Source organism: Bufo gargarizans, chromosome 3 (genome assembly GCF_014858855.1).
Source record: "Bufo gargarizans isolate SCDJY-AF-19 chromosome 3, ASM1485885v1, whole genome shotgun sequence".
NCBI lineage: Eukaryota > Metazoa > Chordata > Amphibia > Anura > Bufonidae > Bufo > Bufo gargarizans.
In genome coordinates, this window is record NC_058082.1 from 525605124 (window position 1) to 525626910 (window position 21787).

Consider the following 21787-nt stretch of genomic DNA (forward strand, 5'->3'; position numbering starts at 1 on the left):
TGGAGGTGTGTTTGGGGTCATTGTCCTGTTGAAAAATAAATGATGGTCAAACTAAACGCAAACCGGATGGAATAGCATGCCACTGCTAGATGCTGTGGTAGCCATGCTGGTTCAGTATGCCTTCAATTTTAAATAAATCCTCAACAGTGTCACCAGCAAAGCACCCCCACACCATCACACCTCCTCCTCCATGCTTCACAGTGGGAACCAGGCATGTAGAGTCCATCCGTTCACCTTTTCTGTGTCGCACAAAGACACGGTGGTTGGAACCAAAGATCTCAAATTTGGACTCATCAGACCAAAGCACAGATTTCCACTGGTCTAATGTCCATTCCTTGTGTTCTTTAGCCCAAACAAGTCTCTTCTGCTTGTTGCCTGTCCTTAGCAGTGGTTTCCTAGCAGATATTCTGCCATGAAGGCCTGATTCACACAGTCTCCTCTTAACAGTTGTTCTAGAGATGTGTCTATTGCTAGAACTCTGTGTGGCATTGACCTGGTCTCTAATCTGAGCTGCTGTTAACCTGCGATTTCTGAGGCTGGTGACTCGGATGAACTTATCCTCCGCAGCAGAGGTGACTCTTGGTCTTCCTTTTCGTGGGGCGGTCCGCATGTGAGCCAGTTTCTTTGTAGTGCTTGATGGTTTTTGTGACTGCACTTGGGGACACTTTTAAAGTTTTCCCAATTTTTCGGACTGACTGACCTTCATTTCTTAAAGTAATGATGGCCACTCGTTTTTCTTTACTTAGCTGCTTTTTTCTTGCCATAATACAAATTCTAACAGTCTATTCAGTAGGACTATCAGCTGTGTATCCACTTTTGGTCTGTACTCTTTATATATATTTATTTATTTATTTTTTGTCAGAATTTTGGGGCATTGCACTTTGCATTCTGTGTTGCCCCAGGAGTGATTGACGCACATGTACTAGGAAGCTGAGTAGAGCAGGGAGGAGGGGGTATAAGGGCATACCAAGTATCCTATGATTCTTTAAGTGAATACCATATGAATAGGCAGATGCATTGTGTGACCCTATTAAACCCTTTATGACTCCAAGGGACCTTAGGCTGGGCCCCCATCTTTTTATGGCAGCCCAGGCTAAGCGCTACTGTAATGTTGCTGCTATAATGGCCTTGACAGGAAGAAGTATCGATCAAGGCCATTAACCCTAATAGCAATTATGGCATCTAAGTAGTTACAGAGGGAATGGACTTGCTGTGTCCTCTAATGGCAGCCTAGGACTTTCAGTGTATTCCTAGCAGGCTGCACCTCTCTGGTGCAACCTGCTGGTGGATGTCAGTATAACATTGACAGAATAATACTTTGCACTGTAGAAGCTAGAAATGCTGTTTTTTGCCTTTTCTTCAACAAACAAATGAAATAAAAAGGTGATAAAAAAATGTTATGTACCCCAATATGATACCAGTCATCCCACAAAAAAGTCCTCACACAGCACCATAGAAACAAAGATGTAAAAAAAAGTTATGAGTCTTGGAATGCAACAATGCTAAAACATTTTCTTTTTTTAAAGGGGTTAAATTGTGCAAAAGTAGTAAAACATAAAAAAATAAATAAATGTATTTGGCATCACTGATTGTATAGACCCACAAAATAAAGTTATAATGTCATTTGTACAGAAAAAGAAATGCCACCAAATGTAATTTATTTTTTATTTTTTTCCTTATATCCCCAGAAAGAGTTAATAAAAGTTAATCAGTAAGTTATGTCTACCTCAAAATGGTGCCATTAAAAACCACAACAAGCCCTCATGTGGATATATTGACAGAAAAGTAAAAAAGTTATAGCAATTGAAATGCAACAATGAAAAACTGAAAGCAATCACTTGGTCACCGAGGAACAAAGCAGGCTGGTAACTAAGGGGTTAAATTACATCTGTGCTTCTCAAGCGACATTTGACAACTGAAAGGCCTGTCATGGGACCTCAAATTGACTGCTGATCACTAAATAATGCTACTAAAACACTATAAATCTACAAGCTCCACCCCATAGATTGGGAGACCCCTTAGACATCATTTATTATAATACTCCCACATTACGGTATTATAATAATCATAATAATGTTTATTTTGGGATTTTTTATGTGTAGATATTGAGGTTAGTTCTTTAGCTTTTACTCAGATTTTATTATAAACTGCAGTCCTGACAAGTGATAATTGCTTATGTGTAGAAATGAATCATCTATAGCCAAACAGCGATCCGAGAAATGCTTAGCCACAGTAATGGAGAGGTTTCTTTTAGCCGGAATTGTAAATCGCCATTGTTCGTATTATGTGATGTCTCCACAGTTAACTTATTAGAGTCAGACCCTCTTAACAGGTTATGCAAACATCATCTCATTATGGGGAAACATAAATCAGATTAAGACTGAGATTCTTCATTTTATCTGTAAAAACATTAAAATGTACATGGAGGTTATCAATCATATCTCTCATACACAATAATGTGTTAACTGATTGGATTTTACGGAGCAAAGATAATTACATTTTCAACTGGATAGTAAAAATCTTGCAATGTTTGAATCTGTTATGATTATTTTTTTACTTAGCTAATGTACGTCAGGTTAAATTCTGCACATGCTTTACTTTTGTACTGTTATATAGTCCTTTTTAATGACATCTATTACTGTATATAAACTGAACATCTGTATGGCATTTATAGAAACTGTCTAAGAAATACATCTCACATGGAGACTAGATTAAAAAATATATACATTACTAGAAAAACTTTTAGCTATTCTCTATGTTTTATGTATATGTTTGTCTGTCTATCTATCTATCTATCTATCTATCTATCTAATTCAAATAGGCTTTATTGGCAAGACTAAATACACTTTAGCATTGTCAAAGCAAATAGGAAATCATTGGGTAGGGTTGGGGGATGGGGACACATCCAGGTTTGGGGAATAGGGTAGGTTTGAGGGATGGGGGTATAAGAGTCTATAGTATATCAGGCTCCTCTCAGTCTATGGCAGGCAGTAATATACTTTGCTGCTATGGCCGTTGTGTTCTCCTCTCCCCCCAGCAGTATGGAGAGTCTCTCTTCCTCCTCCATGGAGATGAAGTCTGGGCAAAGATCAGACAGTCTCCTGAAGTGAGTCTCCCTCACTGCTGAGTATTTGGGGCACCACAGCAGAAATTGAGCCTCATCTATCTAGAAAATCTGAAAAATGTCAGCACCAGAATGCAACAAAAAACTAAAGTAAAACAGGTGCATGCCTAAGAGAACTAGACTATTGCCCAAAAAGTAAAAATGTATATAGACAGCACAAAAAAATGAAACAGGTTTATTCACCCACATGGACACAACGTTTTGGCTCAACGTTAGAGCCTTTCTCAAGCTATCTATCTATCTACATATCTAATATCTATCTATCTATCTATCTATCTATCTATCTATCTATCCATCTAGCAAACAAATAAAGTAGCAGCACACCACTAAATGCACTAAGACTGAGTGAACCGGTGAATGTGTGAACAGGGTCAAATACAAGGCGCCAATACTTACTGATAAGCAGTGAAGAAGCTCTTAGAGCATTTTATTGATCTAAAATATGTCGGGCCCACCTACCAGACAACAAGGTAGCTTCTTATCAGATGGGATCTACTCTAACATATATACTCTAACAATATCTATCTATCTATCTATCTATCTATCTATCTATCTATCTATCCATCTATCTATCTTTCTATTCATTAAAAATATATCTACAATACTGTTTTTATTTCACTGATATATAGAACTGTATAATATTTGTCGGCCATAAATATCATCAGCTTACGCTGCCCCAATATTTCTGTGAATATATGCTGTCCCTCTGAATTTTTCAGAAGATACCAGCCTTTTTTTCTTTTATGTGCAGATACTTGTCTTTTATGTGCAGTTACTGTTTAATCGCAAAACAGGGAGAAATCTTTCTGGTCTAAGTTATTCCAAAATCAATGGCCCCTATATGTTATACAAGGATTGACCTGGTAGCTGGGACTAGCAATTGCTAATCTGATAGTTTGAGATAAAAAGGGGTTAATAATATGATCCCTGGTGAGCTAGAGTAGTGAGCAATTAGTAGTTAAATTCCTGGTTGTCTAGGGTAGAAGATATTAACAACATCCCTGGTGGTCTAGGGCAGTTTTCTATCTGTATCGAAAGAGGCTGGACTCTTGTCTTTTCTTGTTCCTGCTCAGACAAAGAGATCTGCTCCATGAAACATAAGTCTATCCTAGAGCAGCTCATAAAATCTCACATTCACTGCTATAGGCTGACTGAGATGATGCAGCGTCTGTGTAATCCATGAAAAACTTGCTGATAAGGACGGAGTCAGAGAAACAGGATGTTTATTTTAAAATTGTCTGTGAAGAGAGTGGGTTCCAGAACCCCCCTCAGCTTTATGTAGCTAAATAGGCCCATGTTAAAGCAGTTTTCCAAGTTTTTGTATACTGATGACCTATCCTCACCATAGGTAATTGGTATGTGATCTTGGCACTCCAAACCCATCAACCACCCCCACCCCCACGGATCAACTGTTTGAAAAGGCCACAATGATCTAGTAAGCACTGTGGCCTATTTGCAGCTTGTCAGGCACAAAATCGTGCATTGTATAGTGACGGTGGCCTAGGAAGAGGCCACACTGATCTCTTCTTCAAACAGCTAATCAGCAGGGGTGTCTGGAGTTGAACCCCCACTTATCAGGTACTGATGACCCATCCTGAGGATAAGTCAACTGTAGCAAACACTTGGACAATCCCTTTAAATGTCAGCGCCTTGCTGTTGTATTATTGTTGTATTGATTTCAATTTAACTGCCATGAACATTGTGTGGAGAACGAAAAGCGCGGGATAATAAATACAGTTCTAGGGACTGTTGTGATATTAGCTCATAGACCTCCAGCAGTACAGTACTTGACTGATAAAACTGCATACTTGCTCCATTATTAGCAAATTAAGTCATAGTCTTCCACATTACAAAAAAAGTAACTTACTCCGTATTTTCTTCTTTACGACATCTGAGAACCCTTTGATTCAAGAAATTACTTTGTATCGCCTAGTATGAAACAAACCTATTAGAAATAAAGGGAGCGAAAGCGTATTCTTCAATAAGTATATAAGGAAATGTTATTTATTGTCGGTGGAAAGAAGTCTTTAATCTTCCATTTAGCTCATTCTAGAAAACGTGGAAAGCTTAAAATAAAGGGTAAAATCAACAACCTGGGAAGCGATACTGTCCATTTATCTAATTTATTACTGTGATCAATGTTTGCTTTCTAGGACTCTTTAAGATTAAGAAAAGGAAGCAATTTATATGTTTATTCTCCTTTTGTTTCTCTCCAACAGGCAGCTCAGCTAATTTAACCTGCAGAGCCTTCTTTGGCTACAGCGGTGACGCCAGCCCTTTAATTTACTGGATGAAAGGGGAGAAGTTTATTGAGGATTTGGATGAGAAGAGAGTCAGAGAGAGTGATATAAGGTAATACATGGGATAGTTTATCATATGTGGAGACATCCTAAATATTTAATGCAGTCCTATATCACTAGATCTCCACAAATGTTTATGTTATTTTATGGGTTATATCACAGCTTATTATCTGTACATAAGAGCAGTGACTCGGATCCACTGGACTTAGTAATCCTATTGTCATACAAATAATATAAACTCTGATCTTATGTAGGTATTGCGGAGCCAAGTGAAATACTCCAGAGAAAAATTATACAATTTCTTACCTTTATATTGTAATGGCTTTGTGCATCCTGTTATTTACTGTAACAGAATTTTTGTATATCGCAGCTATTGTTGAGCAATTTGAAGACAAACAAATTGACTTTGATCATCATTTCAGGAAGAATTTGATTCCCAGCAGGAATTCCAATTCTAAGCCGAATTTCCTCACGCTTCATGGTAACAAATCTATTTTTCCTGAAATGGCGGCAAAAAAAATAATAATTACATACTTTATCTATTTGCTCGCGGAGAGGCCTACGCGGCCATCTTGATTGAAGATTCACGCAGTGTCTTCAATAAAGATGGCCACAATGGATTTTCTGCAAACAAATGGATAAGGTAAGTATGTATTTTATTTTTTATCGGATTAACCCCTAAAAGCCCACAATTGTAGCATAAGATGTCGCAATCAGCGATGAATGCGGCATCTGAGGGGTTTAATGATGGGGCGGCATGATCTCTGTTCCTCGTCATTGCACCTGCTGCTACATACAAAGGAATACACTTTGTGATGAAGTTATTCATCACAAATCAAATTTCTTTGTGAAATTCGACAAAGCAGCCAAATCTGATTTTTTATAAGTTTGCTCATCATCACTAATTGCAGCATGAAGTGGCTTCAATCTACATTAAACAATGGTTTAATGAAATTAAAATTTTAAATTACATTTTTAAATTACTTTTCTCTACATACATTTCAACGGGCAGGTATTCACAACTAAGCTGCTTGTAACTGTCAGTGGGTTTTGAACCACCGTGTAAACCAATCAGATTTCACTGCAGGGAGGCACTAGGCCATTGCCTCCTGGCGTAGTCCCAGTGTGGTTGAGAGCTGAACCACTGGTCTGGAAAATAAGGGATCAGGAAAAGCTTGTAGTATGTAACAGGCCAAGGTCAGAATAGGCAAGTTTGTGTGAATACATGAAATAGATCCAAGGTAAGGTCAGGCAGCAAAGAGTCAATCCAGTAATTGGGCACACGCTAGGTCAGGCAATGGAGGGTCAGAGTCAGGAAACAGGAAGGTTGGTACACAGGCAGACAAACAGAACAGTACAACTTTCAAAGGGAGTATCAAGCTAGATCAACCTTTTGCTCAGGCAGATATTGAGATAAACAGCAAGGCATATATAGAAGAATCTTATTAATACATTAGAAACAGCCTAGCAGCTTCACACAGAACCAAAAGAGGGTTTAACCCACTGCAATACTGAAGAATGACATAAGGTTGAATGAAGAATATCCCCAATAGACACAGGACACTGGCACCCAGGCCTGCTGCTGGAACACTGGAACCGCTACAGACACAGGGTGAGGGCAGCTTTACCCTGACACCCTTGAAGTAGCAGCTAGAGATGAGCGAAATTTTAAAAAATTCTATTCGGCCGGTTTGCAGAATAAAAAAAAAACTAAAAAAACTTGCTTCGATCCAAATTTATTTGTGGCAAATTGTGTTAAAAACAGCTATTTCCTGGCTGCAGAGAGCCTTTATAGTGGTGTAGAACACTGTGCCTTGTAGTAGCACTCATAGGGAGTCTGCTGTGTTAGTGAAATTATACTGTGAGTCAGTATGAGATGCAGATAACTGGAGTCACTCTTAGAATCACTGTACACTTCTTTTATTTGGGCAGTCACAGGGCCAAAACTGACTAAATAACTCAAGTATGAACTCAGCCTTACAGGTCAATGTTAGCGCCAAGCACACTCCTTTTACACAGTCATCCGCTGATTCCACATAGATGTCAACAGAACCTGTTCTATTAAATGCTTATACAAGTAGAGCCCCCGACAGAGTGGAGAGGGTGTCAGCAGTAAGTTTGTGTTGAAGTCACTGATTATTTTGCGCTTCTTCTGATCTGTCAAAACAATAACCCCCAAAAAACTGATCCTGTCTGTTGAGCATCTGCCTTCACTCGGTCAGCATTTGGTCAGTAATCCATCAGTATTGCTAATGCCCCCAAAAAAAGCAGTGGATCCAAAACAGAGATGACCGAGTCAACCATTAAAGAACCGCTGGGTTGCTGGTCAAGACACGACCGCTAGCTGACACTGGGATCTCTGGCCTCTTGAAGTCACCCCTGCTGCCACGGCTCCTTAATCTGCTGCGACCTGTGCCTGCGCCAGAAACATTTAGGCCTCTGACACGCCCTCTGTGCAGGGCCTGGCACTTCTCTGTCTGACAAACTGTTAGATCAAATAAATAAATAAAAAGGAAATTTTCTCACTTCACCACACAACGACTAATAAGCCCTTTTTTCCCACTAATACACACAAAAAAGGGCTTTAGAACATATAACTGCACGGCTGAATGGCAAATAAGCCCTTATTTTTTTCCACTTATACACGCCACAGAAGGCTTTAGAACATGTAACTGTACCGCTGACCGGCAAATATATTTTTATTTTGCCACTAATACACATCACAAAAGGCTTTAAAACATATAACTGCACCGCTGAACGGCAAATATATTTTATCTTTTTTCCACTAATGCATGCCACAAAAGGCTTTAGAACATATAACTGCACCTCTGAAAGGAATATATATATATATATATATATATATATATTTTTTTTTTTTTTTTTTTTTTTTTTTTCAAATAATACACAACAAAAATGGCTTTAGAACATATAACTGCACCACTGAATGGCAAATATATTTTAATTTTCCCATTAATACATGAAAAAAGGGCTGTAATTTTAGCACTTCACTACACAACAGCTAATAAGCCCTTTTGTCCCACTAATACAAGCCAAAAAAAAGCTTTAGAACATATAACTGCACCACACAAGGGCAAATACGACGTAGAAATATTTCCTTGTAATAAACCCTGTTAATGCCTGTTTCAAACAGCACTCTAATAGGAACGGTTTTCTGGATCCCCAGTCAGTGCAGCAAGGTGTAATAGGATTGTTCCTATTACCCAGGATGTAATCTCCCCTACTGAACCTTGTTCAACACAAATGCTGTGAAATTATTCCTCCCTATATTTCCCCTACACCTTGAATAATCTTGCCCCGTCCCTAAAGTTTTTTAGAACGCTGTTGGCATGGCTAGGGAGCAGGCCCTGTGCCCTAACCTGTCTTCACCTGCCTCTATCCTTTTCTGTTCCCTCGCCGTGAGAAGTAGTATATGCTGTAGGCTCTGCTCCACTTTTCAGTGAAGAACAGCTACTAGAGGACAGTCAGCAACTACTGTTCAGCCAAGATCTGGAGGAGACATCCGCAGCTCCCTCTGCTAATCAGGCAAGTAGTGATGAGGAGAGTGGCATGAGAGCTTGTGCTTCGAGTGGTCAGGCTCCTGACCCAGAGGCCATTGAGGAGGTCATAAGTGGTGTGCAGACACTAATCGATGATGATGAAGCCGATCGCCCTTGGGAGCCGTGTGCAGAAGGGGCTTCATCATCATCAGGAGAAAAGGGTGGCAGCATGCCCGTGAGGCAGCGGCGGAGCCAGCAAGGTGGTAGCATGGCTGGGAGTGAGCAGGGTGGCAGCAGTGGGAGGTCAGGAGCCAAACGTGCCCGGGGTAGACCACCTGCTTCGCAGCAGCCTACCTGCCCAGGAAGTAGTGGTGCAGGGGTTAATGGAGGCAGCGGCAGTAGTAATCAGTCAGTGTGGACTGTAGGGGGACAATCGCCTACTTGGCAGTGTGGCAGTTTTTTTTCAAAACGCCAGAGGAGGTGAACGTGGCCATATGTTGCATCTGTGGGCAGAAGGTGAAGCGTGGCCAGGAAGCCAATTTTAGCACTAGGGCCCTGCGTCAACATATGCAGCATCGCCATACAATGGCCTGGGAGAACTGTGGCTCCGATGTGGTGGTCCAGCCTGCCGTAGGTACCGCTACATCACCCAGTGGCACGCACCCAGTTATAGCCAGTCAAGGCACCACCACCTCAGCCGAAGGGAGCTGTCTGTCAATCCCATCTTCTGCTGGTCCAGATGCTCCTGCTCCTACTCCTCGTCAATCATTCTGTCAGCAATCTATCACCAAAGCGATTGCCAAGAGAAAACAGTATGTGTGCAAGCATCCAACGGTGCAGAAGCTGAAAGTGCTCCTGTCCAAGTTGCTGGTGCTTCAGTACCTCCCTTTCCAAGTGTTCTGCACCTTTCAGAGAACTGATGGCTTGTGCCGAGCCGAGGTGAAGAGTCCCAGTCCGTCATTTCTTTGTGAAAAAGGCCAGTCCTTGAGCCTGTTGGTGTCTGCCAAAGTGCAGAGCTGCAACTATGGTCAGGGACAATACATGTCCTTTCCGGCCCACTGGGTGAATTTGGTTCCAGCACAGCCACACCAGCAACTTGGACAGGTCACGCTGTTTCCTCCTCCACATTGTCACGCCATTTGTCTCTGCCTCCTCATCCTCCACCATGTCCTCAGCCTCCACTGCAGGGACAAGTCACAGTGCCCCTCCAGCATACCACATGTGCAGGGCTCGGCGATGTCATGCTGTTCTGCAACTGGCTTGCCTTAGCAAACTGAGTCACACAGGGGAGCAACTGCGTGTGACGCATAAAGAAATCGAATCCTGGCTTTGTCCCCGACAACTAAAAATCGGAGCTATGGTCACCGACAACAGGAAGAACATTGTGTCGGCGCTGCGTCAAGGAGGGCTGAGCCATGTGCCCTGCATGGCACACGTGTTCAATCTGGTTGTCCAGCAGTTCCTGAAGTTTTCCACCCATCTGCAGGACATCCTACAAATGGCCAGGAAACTTTGCATGCACTTCAGCCACTCGTATACCGCAAAGCACACCCTCCTTAAGTTGCAGTGGCAGAACGGCATCCCCCAACATAAGCTGATCTGCGACCTTTTTAAACCGTTGGAATTTCACCCCCCAAATGTTGGACCAACTATATGAACAGCAAACAGCCATCAACAATTTCTTGATGATACAAGCAGATAGGAGTACTCCCCTGTGTAACTTCGATGTCAGCCACTGGCAGCTCATGCATGACACCTGCCGTTTGCTCAGACCCTTTGAGGACGCTACGTTATTTGTCAGTCCACTGTTTCATGTCCTGGAACAGATGGAGGTAACAATGGCTGATCAGTGGACAGGAGAAGTGGTGCCTCGATCTCACGGCCACATGAGCCCTGTGGGGGCTGAACTGGAAGAGGAGGGGGAGGAGGACATTGGAACATAGGCAATGTGCAGCCAAATGGGTGTTTTTTATACTCAGCTAAGACAGGAGGAGCAAGAACAGCCATAGGAGATACAGGATGATGAGAAAGACGAGACAGAGGACCTGGACACACCGTGGCAGTATGCAGTGGAGATGAAGACAGGGAGTCCCTGCGAGTCACTTGCACAAATGGCCCGCTGCATGCTCACGTGCTTGTGTAGTGATAGCCGAATGGTCACCATTTAGCAGAGGGATGACTTCTGGCTCTCCACCTTGTTGGACCGTCGCTACTGGTCCAGAATGGGGGCCTTTTTTTACACCCACCGAGACGGAGGAAAAACTAAACTACTACAGAGACATCCTATGTAGTTAGTTGGCCGCTGCCTATCTGTGCCATCGTCCATCCACTCGCAGGATTGAAAGGGGGGCCATCTGAGCTCACATTCCACTTCCATGGCTGCTGGGGAGGAGTGGGGTGGCAGGAGCAGTACCAGCTCCTTCAGCAGCAGCCTGAGTCTAGAGTCGCTGATAAGTAGCTTTATTCACCTGCATAGTGAAGAAACTACTCAACAGCAGCATCTAGACCTGGAGCAGAACTGAACCAGCAGGTGGTGGCATACTTGGATAGCACCCTGCCACACCCAAATTGAAGATCTGCTGGACTACTGGGTAGCCAAACTGGATTTGTGGCCTCAACTAGCAGAGTTTGCCCTGGAAAAGCTGTCCTGGCCGGCCAGTAGTGTGGCATCAGAGCGGGTTTTTAGTGCGGTGGGGGCCATAGTTACCCCAAGGAGAACTCGCCTGTCCACCCAAACTGTGAAGAGACTGACCTTTGTTGAGATGAATCAGGCGTGGATCAGCCAGGATTTCCACCCACCAATGCCTAATGCATATGATTAGATCTTCCATGCCGCCTCACTCAAACCTTGAAACAATAGACTGGTTTCTTTTGGCTCCCTGACTCAGCTATTACTCTGATGCTGCCACCCGCTTGCTGCAACACATCTGATGCCAAGTGCTCCTTCTGTCACCAATCTTCGTCAGCGGGTAGTGGTATCACCACCCACCGCCCCACTTTGTTACCAGGTCACTTTCAGGTCTCCTGATGCAGCTGCTGCTGCCATCTCCACACTATGTCACCTTGCCACTCTCTGGTATCCTCCTGCTGCTGCTGCCATCTCCACACTAAGTCAACTTGTCACTCTCTGGTCTCCTCATGCTGCTGCTGCCATCTTCACACTATGTCAACTTGCCACTCTCTGGTCTCCTCATGCTGCTGCCATCTCCACACTATGTCACCTTGCCACTCTGTGGTCTCCTCCTGCTGCTGCCATCGCCACACTATGTCACCTTGAATCTCTTTGGCTCCTCATGCTGCTGCCATATCCACACTATGTCACCTTAACACTCACTGGCCTAATCATACTGCTGCCAGCTACAGACTCTGTCATTGTGCCACTCGGTGGCCTTCTCATGATGTGCAGTGTAATTCTAATAGTGACGCCTGTCATCTGCATGTTATATGGACTCAGTATTATTTCACTACCTCAGCACACTCCCTATGCGTGTTACTGCAAGGCACAGTGTTCTACACCCATATAAAGGCTCTATACAGCCCGGAAATAGCCATTTTTTATTGTGATTTGTCGCAAATATTTTTGGATCAAAGCATATTTTTTGGGAAAATTCGGCTAACTGGCCGAATCAATTTTTTTTTTAGAAATTTGCTGTCACAACCAGGTATACATCAGTTTTGTGAAAGCCTTCCCTTGTAGCTGTGTAGCAGACCTGAACCAGGTCAATTGGACTGGGAGAGATTTTTTTTTTTGTCTTTCCAAAAAGATACTGTCAGAAAGCACTGTGTTATTATAGGTTAGGGAGAAAATACAGAAGAACAGTAAGAGCTGATCATATAAAAAAAAATAAAAAAAAAAATAAAAATATATATATATATATATATATATATATATATATATAATATTTTTTATACTTATTTGGTGTTTATTGATTGATTTTACAGTGTTTTCTTTCAGTATATGCATACTGTGGCAAAGATGTAGAATTAGATTATAGTAAACAGTTTGAAGATAATCTATAGTTTTTCCATATAATTCTGCAATTTAAGTGTTATACTGATCTATGTTCTTAGCTGTAATACAATCCCCTTACTTTTCTGTTTTAGTTGGGGGCACACACAGAAGTGAGGCAGTCTCAGGCAAATATTATAATGGAATCCATTCTGGTGCTGCTAACACTACTACATCCTCAACCATCTGAGATTACAGCAATTGTTCAACCTCCTTTCTCTGATTCTTGGCTTGATTCTCTATGCCGACATGTGTACTTCTTAGGGTACACCCTCTGAATATACACTTCTATATAAGAAGTACACATGTTAATATGGAGAATCAAGCCAAGAATGAGGGAAATGAGGTTGAATTATTGTTGTTCTTCTCTTGAGGATGTAGTAGTGTTAGCAGCACCAGAATGGATTCCATTATAATCTTTGCCTGGGACCTTACTTCTGTGTATGCCCCTGGCTTATATAGAAGTGTGTATTCAGAGTGTACCCTTAAAGGGTTTGTCTCACTTCAGTAAGTGGAATCTATCATGAAGAGAAAGTTAATACAAGCCACTTCCTAATGTATTGTGATTCTCCATTTTGCTTCCTTTGCTGGCTGGATTATTTTTCCATCACATTATTCACTGCTCATTTCTATGGTTACAGACCACCCTGCAATCCATCAGTGGTGGTCGTGCTTGCACAATAAAGGAAAAAGCAATAGCCTATGTGTGGTCCTGGCTACCAGAGAGGCTGACGCTTTTTCCTATTGTGTGCAAGAACGACCACCACTGATGGATTGCAGGGGGGTCTTTAACCATGTGATGGAAAAATGTATCCAGCCAGCAAAAGAAGTAATATGGACAATGACAATACATTAGGAAGTGGCTTGTATTAACTTTCTCGACATGATAAATTCAACTTACTAAAGTGAGACAACCCCGTTAAGGGATGCAGAAGTAGCAGTCACACCTGGGCGTTCAGGCAATAGAGGTCCCAAATATCTCTATACAATATATGAAGACACCAGAAGTTATGTATAGTCTTATACACCTATTAGAGATGAGCGAATTGAATCCGCCGAAGTGGAATTCGATCCAGATTTCAGAATAAATTCGATTTGCCACAAAGCCGAATTTCCTTATGCTTCATGCTAGCAAATCGATTTAACCTGAAATAGTGTAAAAAAAAAAAAAAAAACATACTTGCCTCCTCCATTTGCTCGCAATGGGCCGTCCACCGCCATCTTGATTGAAGCTCTTGGCTGAAATCCCATGCGTGGTGACATATGACGTCACCAAGCCGGCTGCCATGATGACATCATCTCGGGCCATGCAAGATTTCTCGCCAGATCTTCAAGCAAGATGGCGGCGGCAGGCTCGTCGCAAGCAAATGAAGGCGGTAAGTTTGATAAAATTTTTTTGTAATGTTAATTTTACACTGTTTTTACATACATCTGTATAAATGCGGCATCTGAGGGGTTACAATGATCAGAAGTGGTGCTATTACAGCTCCCTGTCATTGTAGCTGCTACTTATTAAAAAATATGTGCTTTATGATTAGTCACAAAGTAAATTTTTTTGTAAAATTTGTCAAGCAGCCAAATCGAATTTTCTAAAACTTTGCTCATCTATATCACCTATAATGCATAATATAATTACAATATATTGTAACAAGATTTTATTTTAATACTGCATATATTAGTAATGGCAAGTATATTGACAGAGACACTAGACATTTAGTTTGTTTCTTAGTTTTTATAGTTTATATATTGCAACTCACAGGAACAACTAGAACTTCTAGCTATAAATCATATTTTTCTGAATTGTACCCAAGATTCGAGTAAGCTTTAAATCCAAAATCAAATCATAAAATGTAACCTACAGGTCTACACATGTAGTTCGATTTTAGTTATCTCCATGGCCCACCACTAAACTCTAGGAAGTGGTTCTCCTTGTAATAAATGATTTACAGTTCAGTAAAAGCTAGATTTTATTTCAACATTAAGCAACTTAATTGCTTCTTTTCTTTTTTCTTTTCAAGAGTTCTTAGGCAACATCTTGGAGAGCAAGAGGTATCGATCTCTCTAATATTTGACTCAGTGGAAGATGCAGATCTGGGAAATTACTCCTGCTATGTTGAGAATGGGAATGGACGTAGACATGCAAGTGTTCTCCTCCATAAAAGAGGTATGTGTGTATAAAGGTTGTGAATCATGGTTTCAAGCATTCTTGAAAATTATTTGTGTCTTTATGCTTTGAGACTTGGCATTCCTCTTTATTCAGATCGTAAAATAGTAAAATCCAAACATTCAAAATCACTGAGGACATGTAAGGAACATTCAGCTACAAAGATCGACTTCATTTTTTTGGGAAGTTTACATTATTTTTTTCCTCTCTGCGATGTTCAACATTTTCTTAACCAAATTAGATCAACACTTTAGGATTTTTCAAGATAGTGAATTGAGTGAAGTCCAAGTAGCTCCACACCGCCATGTTTTATGGCTCCATGATCCCTGCATGCCTTTGCCTCCTATTATGTCCATCTCAATACTGTAGCTGAAATGCTCAACTCCACAATATTTTTACCATACCTTTTTTTTTTGTGCTAAATCCCATTTTATATAGCTATTTTACTTATAATGGTCTCTTCGTTTGAATCCTTTTGATGAACAGGTGATTATAGGTTCTAAAAATGTGTGAGTGTATTCTGGTTACAATGCAAGTGAGATTTCTGGAGTGAAGAAGGCCTAATTAGCATCTATAACAGATGCTTGGTGTATGAACATTAATACACATATAGCATTCCTGACCTTGACCCAGGCATACTATGCTATTACTATTAATGTTGTGTAGTGCAGTTCCTCTCATGCAAATAAGTAAGTGGTGCTCAACATTAATAGCATAGGCACATTACTATAATAGCCAGAGGCGTACATAGGAATCACTGGGCCCCATAGCAAAAATCTGAATTGGGCTCCTTAACCCCGCCCACTACCCACCAGGGCCCCTCCCACTTCCTGACTTTGCTCCTCCCATGCCACACCCCCATTAAATAAATTTATACATGACCTACAGAAACTGTTAGGGGTTTCCTGGGGATGACCTGTCACATGGGATATCTGCTGCAGCCTGCAGGTCTCCTTATTTGGGGTGCCATGTTAGGCTACTTTCACACTTGCGTTCGGGTCTCCGCTTGTGAGTTCCGTTTGAAGGCTCTCACAAGCGGCACCGAACGGATCCGTCCAGCCCTAATGCATTCTGAGTGGATGCGGATCCGCTCAGAATGCATCAGTATGGCTCCGTCTGTCCTCCGCTCAGCAGGCGGACACTTGAACGCTGCTTGCAGCGTTCGGGTGTCCGCCTGGCCGTGCGGAGGCAAACGGATCCGTCCAGACTTACAATGTAAGTCAATGGGGACGGATCCGTTTGAAGTTGACACAGTATGGCTCAATTTTCAAACGGATCCGTCCCCCATTGACTTTCAATGTAAAGTCAAAACGGATCCGTTTGCACTATCATGAACAATGCACTTGTTCATGTTAATGCAAACGGATCCGTTCTGAACGGATCTAAGCGTTTGCATTATAGGTGCGGATCCGTCTGTGCAGACACCAGATGGATCCGCTCTGAATGCAAGTGTGAAAGTAGCCTTAAAGGGAATCTGTCACTAGCAATTTACCCCCAATTTTTTTTTCATGAATCCATGTTTAACAGAGTACCTGTTTTCCATCTGTCTTGTTCTTTTGATTGTGAGTCTTGTCATTTCTTCAAAAAATCGATTCTTATGATATGTAAATGAAGCTGTAAGGAGCCCAGAGGGGCGTTATTCTTTCTCCACTGTGCCCAGGAACGCCCCTCCACTGTGCCCAGGAACGCCCCCTCTAATAACGCCTCCAAGTTCATCTAAATCGCCTCCCAGAGGCACGGCTAAGTGCTCAACACCCCCCCTCCTCAGTGCCGCGCTCTGCGGCAAACACCCCGATCCTCCTCTCGCCGGCATCCCAAATCCTGCGCAGGCGCAGTGCCGTCAGTCATCTTATCATAGCGCAGGCAATCGCCGACACTGCGCCTGCGCGGGATTTGGGATGCCAGCGAGAGGAGGATCGGATTTGGGAGGCGATTTAGATGAACTTGGAGGCGTTATTAGTTTTAAAATTTAGCCGGGCACGGCACTTCAGAGGGGCGTTCCTGGGCACCGTGGAGAAAGAATAACGCCCCTCTGGGCTCCTTACAGCGTCATTTACATATCATAAGAATCGATTTTTTGAAGAAATGACAAGACTCACAATTAGGGATGAGCGAACTCGAACTGTATAGTTCGGGTTCGTACCGAATTTTGGGGTGTCCGTGACACGGACCCGAACCCGGACATTTTCGTAAAAGTCCGGGTTCGGGTTCGGTGTTCGTCGCTTTCTTCGCGCTTTTGTGACGCTTTCTTGGCGCTTTTTGAAAGGCTGCAAAGCAGCCAATCAACAAGCGTCATACTACTTGCCCCAAGAGGCCATCACAGCCATGCCTACTATTGGCATGGCTGTGATTGGCCAGAGCACCATGTGACCCAGCCTCTATTTAAGCTGGAGTCACATAGCGCCGCCCGTCACTCTGCTCTGATTAGCGTAGGGAGAGGTTGCGGCTGCGACAGTAGGGCGAGATTAGGCAGATTAACTCCTCCAAAGGACTTGATTAACTGATCGATCTGCAGCTGTGGATCATTGAGCTGCTGATCCTCAATTGCTCACTGTTTTTAGGCTGCACAGACCGTTTGTCAGTCTCATTTTTCTGGGGTGATCGGCGGCCATTTTGTGTCTTGTGGTGCGCCAGCACAAGCTGCGACCAAGTGCATTTAACCCTCAATGGTGTGGTTGTTTTTTGGCTAAAGCCTACATCAGGGTGAAGCTGTCACACCAAGTGCATTTAACCAGCAATAGTCTGTTCATTTTTTGGCCATATACAAAATCAGGGGCAAGCTGCGCCTGTCACCAAGTGCATTTAACCCTCAATGGTGTGGTTGTTTTTTGGCTAAAGCCTACATCAGGGTGAAGCTGTCACACCAAGTGCATTTAACCAGCAATAGTCTGTTCATTTTTTGGCCATATACAAAATCAGGGGCAAGCTGCGCCTGTCACCAAGTGCATTTAACCCTCAATGGTGTGGTTGTTTTTTGGCTAAAGCCTACATCAGGGTGAAGCTGTCACACCAAGTGCATTTAACCAGCAATAGTCTGTTCATTTTTTGGCCATATCCCAGTCTAATTCTGTCACTAAATCCATACCGGTCACCCAGCGCCTAAATACTAGGCCTCAAATTTATATCCAGCTAAATCTGTCCCTAGTGCTGTAGCTGGGCGAGTTATTTAGTGTCCGTTCAAGCACATTTCTTGTTCTGGGTTGAAATACAATTCCCAATTTAGCAATTTCATAATTTAGTGGTTCCTGCTATATCAGAGCTCTTTGAAATCTATCCCAAAAAGGGTATATAATATTGAAGGTGCACATAGGGTCATTCAGAGTAACTTCACACACACCCGCTACTGTGTATTTCCAAGTCTAATTCTGTCACTAAATCCATACCGGTGACCCAGCGCCTAAATACTAGGCCTCAAATTTAATTCCCTCTAAATCTCTCGTTACCCACCGCTGTACTGTTGTTGCTGGGCAAGATATTTAGTGTCCGTCAAAGCACATTTTTTGTTCTGGGTTGAAGTACAATTCCCAATTTAGCAATTTCATAATTTAGTGGTTTCTGCTATATCAGAGCTATTTGAAATCTATCCCAAAAAGGGTATATAATATTGAAGGTGCACATAGGGTCATTCAGAATAACTTCACACACACCCGCTACTGTGTATTTCCAAGTCTAATTCTGTCACTAAACCCATACCTGTCACCCAGCGCCTAAATACTAGGCCTCAAATTTAAATCCCTCTAAATCTCTCGTTACCGTTGTCCTGTTGTAGCTGGGAAAGTTATTTAGTGCCCGTCAAAGCACATTTTTTGTTCTGGGTTGAAGTACAATTCCCAATTTAGCAATTTCATAATTTAGTGGTTCCTGCTATATCAGAGCTATTTGAAATCTATCCCAAAAAGGGTATATAATATTGAAGGTGCACATAGGGTCATTCAGAATAACTTCACACACACCCGCTACTGTGTATTTCCAAGTCTAATTCTGTCACTAAATCCATACCGGTGACCCAGCGCCTAAATACTAGGCCTCAAATTTAATTCCCTCTAAATCTCTCGTTACCCACCGCTGTACTGTTGTTGCTGGGCAAGATATTTAGTGTCCGTCAAAGCACATTTTTTGTTCTGGGTTGAAGTACAATTCCCAATTTAGCAATTTCATAATTTAGTGGTTTCTGCTATATCAGAGCTATTTGAAATCTATCCCTAAAAGGGTATATAATATTGAAGGTGCACATAGGGTCATTCAGAATAACTTCACACACACCCGCTACTGTGTATTTCCAAGTCTAATTCTGTCACTAAACCCATACCTGTCACCCAGCGCCTAAATACTAGGCCTCAAATTTATATCCAGCTAAATCTGTCCCTAGTGCTGTAGCTGGGCGAGTTATTTAGTGTCCGTTCAAGCACATTTCTTGTTCTGGGTTGAAATACAATTCTCAATTTAGCAATTTCATAATTTAGTGGTTCCTGCTATATCAGAGCTCTTTGAAATCTATCCCAAAAAGGGTATATAATATTGAAGGTGCACATAGGGTCATTCAGAGTAACTTCACACACACCCGCTACTGTGTATTTCCAAGTCTAATTCTGTCACTAAATCCATACCGGTGACCCAGCGCCTAAATACTAGGCCTCAAATTTAATTCCCTCTAAATCTCTCGTTACCCACCGGTGTACTGTTGTTGCTGGGCAAGATATTTAGTGTCCGTCAAAGCACATTTTTTGTTCTGGGTTGAAGTACAATTCCCAATTTAGCAATTTCATAATTTAGTGGTTTCTGCTATATCAGAGCTATTTGAAATCTATCCCTAAAAGGGTATATAATATTGAAGGTGCACATAGGGTCATTCAGAATAACTTCACACACACGCTTCTGTGCATTTCCAAGTCTAATTCTGTCACTAAATCCATACCGGTGACCCAGCGCCTAAATACTAGGCCTCAAATTTAAATCCCTCTAAATCTCTCGTTACCCACCGCTGTACTGTTGTTGCTGGGCAAGATATTTAGTGTCCGTCAAAGCACATTTTTTGTTCTGGGTTGAAGTACAATTCCCAATTTAGCAATTTCATAATTTAGTGGTTTCTGCTATATCAGAGCTATTTGAAATCTATCCCTAAAAGGGTATATAATATTGAAGGTGCACATAGGGTCATTCAGAATAACTTCACACACACGCTTCTGTGCATTTCCAAGTCTAATTCTGTCACTAAATCCATACCGGTCACCCAGCGCCTAAATACTAGGCCTCAAATTTATATCCCGCTGAATTTGAATACAATACATTGGGCCAAATAATATATTTGTTGTTGTGGTGAACCATAACAATGAGAAAAACATCTAGTAAGGGACGCGGACGTGGACATGGTCGTGGTGGTGTTAGTGGACCCTCTGGTGCTGGGAGAGGACGTGGCCGTTCTGCCACATCCACACGTCCTAGTGTACCAACTACCTCAGGTCCCAGTAGCCGCCAGAATTTACAGCGATATATGGTGGGGCCCAATGCCGTTCTAAGGATGGTAAGGCCTGAGCAGGTACAGGCATTAGTCAATTGGGTGGCCGACAGTGGATCCAGCACGTTCACATTATCTCCCACCCAGTCTTCTGCAGAAAGCGCACAGATGGCGCCTGAAAACCAACCCCATCAGTCTGTCACATCACCCCCATGCATACCAGGGAAACTGTCTCAGCCTCAAGTTATGCAGCAGTCTCTTATGCTGTTTGAAGACTCCGCTGGCAGGGTTTCCCAAGGGCATCCACCTAGCCCTTCCCCAGCGGTGAAAGACATAGAATGCACTGACGCACAACCACTTATGTTTCCTGATGATGAGGACATGGGAATACCACCTCAGCATGTCTCTGATGATGACGAAACACAGGTGCCAACTGCTGCGTCTTTCTGCAGTGTGCAGACTGAACAGGAGGTCAGGGATCAAGACTGGGTGGAAGACGATGCAGGGGACGATGAGGTCCTAGACCCCACATGGAATGAAGGTCGTGCCACTGACTTTCACAGTTCGGAGGAAGAGGCAGTGGTGAGACCGAGCCAACAGCGTAGCAAAAGAGGGAGCAGTGGGCAAAAGCAGAACACCCGCCGCCAAGAGACTCCGCCTGCTACTGACCGCCGCCATCTGGGACCGAGCACCCCAAAGGCAGCTTCAAGGAGTTCCCTGGCATGGCACTTCTTCAAACAATGTGCTGACGACAAGACCCGAGTGGTTTGCACGCTGTGCCATCAGAGCCTGAAGCGAGGCATTAACGTTCTGAACCTGAGCACAACCTGCATGACCAGGCACCTGCATGCAAAGCATGAACTGCAGTGGAGTAAACACCTTAAAACCAAGGAAGTCACTCAGGCTCCCCCTGCTACCTCTTCTGCTGCTGCCGCCTCGGCCTATTCTGCTGCTGCCGCCTCGGCCTCTTCCTCCGCCTCTGGAGGAACGTTGGCACCTGCCGCCCAGCAAACAGGGGATGTACCACCAACACCACCACCACCACCTCCGTCACCAAGCGTCTCAACCATGTCACACGCCAGCGTTCAGCTCTCCATCTCACAAACATTTGATAGAAAGCGTAAATTCCCACCTAGCCACCCTCGATCCCTGGCCCTGAATGCCAGCATTTCTAAACTACTGGCCTATGAAATGCTGTCATTTAGGCTGGTGGACACAGACAGCTTCAAACAGCTCAT

General features: G+C 42.9%; 1 protein-coding gene across 1 annotated transcript in view; it reads left to right on the forward strand.

The window, feature by feature from the left end:
• The window catches only part of IL1RAPL1 (interleukin 1 receptor accessory protein like 1), a 1039435-nt gene that overhangs the window by 938611 nt on the left and 79037 nt on the right, over positions 1–21787 (forward strand). The window contains exons 6-7 of the mRNA XM_044285800.1: positions 5344–5476; positions 14949–15094. Coding sequence (XP_044141735.1) covers positions 5344–5476; positions 14949–15094 — 279 coding nt within the window. The remainder of the gene's footprint in view (positions 1–5343; positions 5477–14948; positions 15095–21787) is intronic.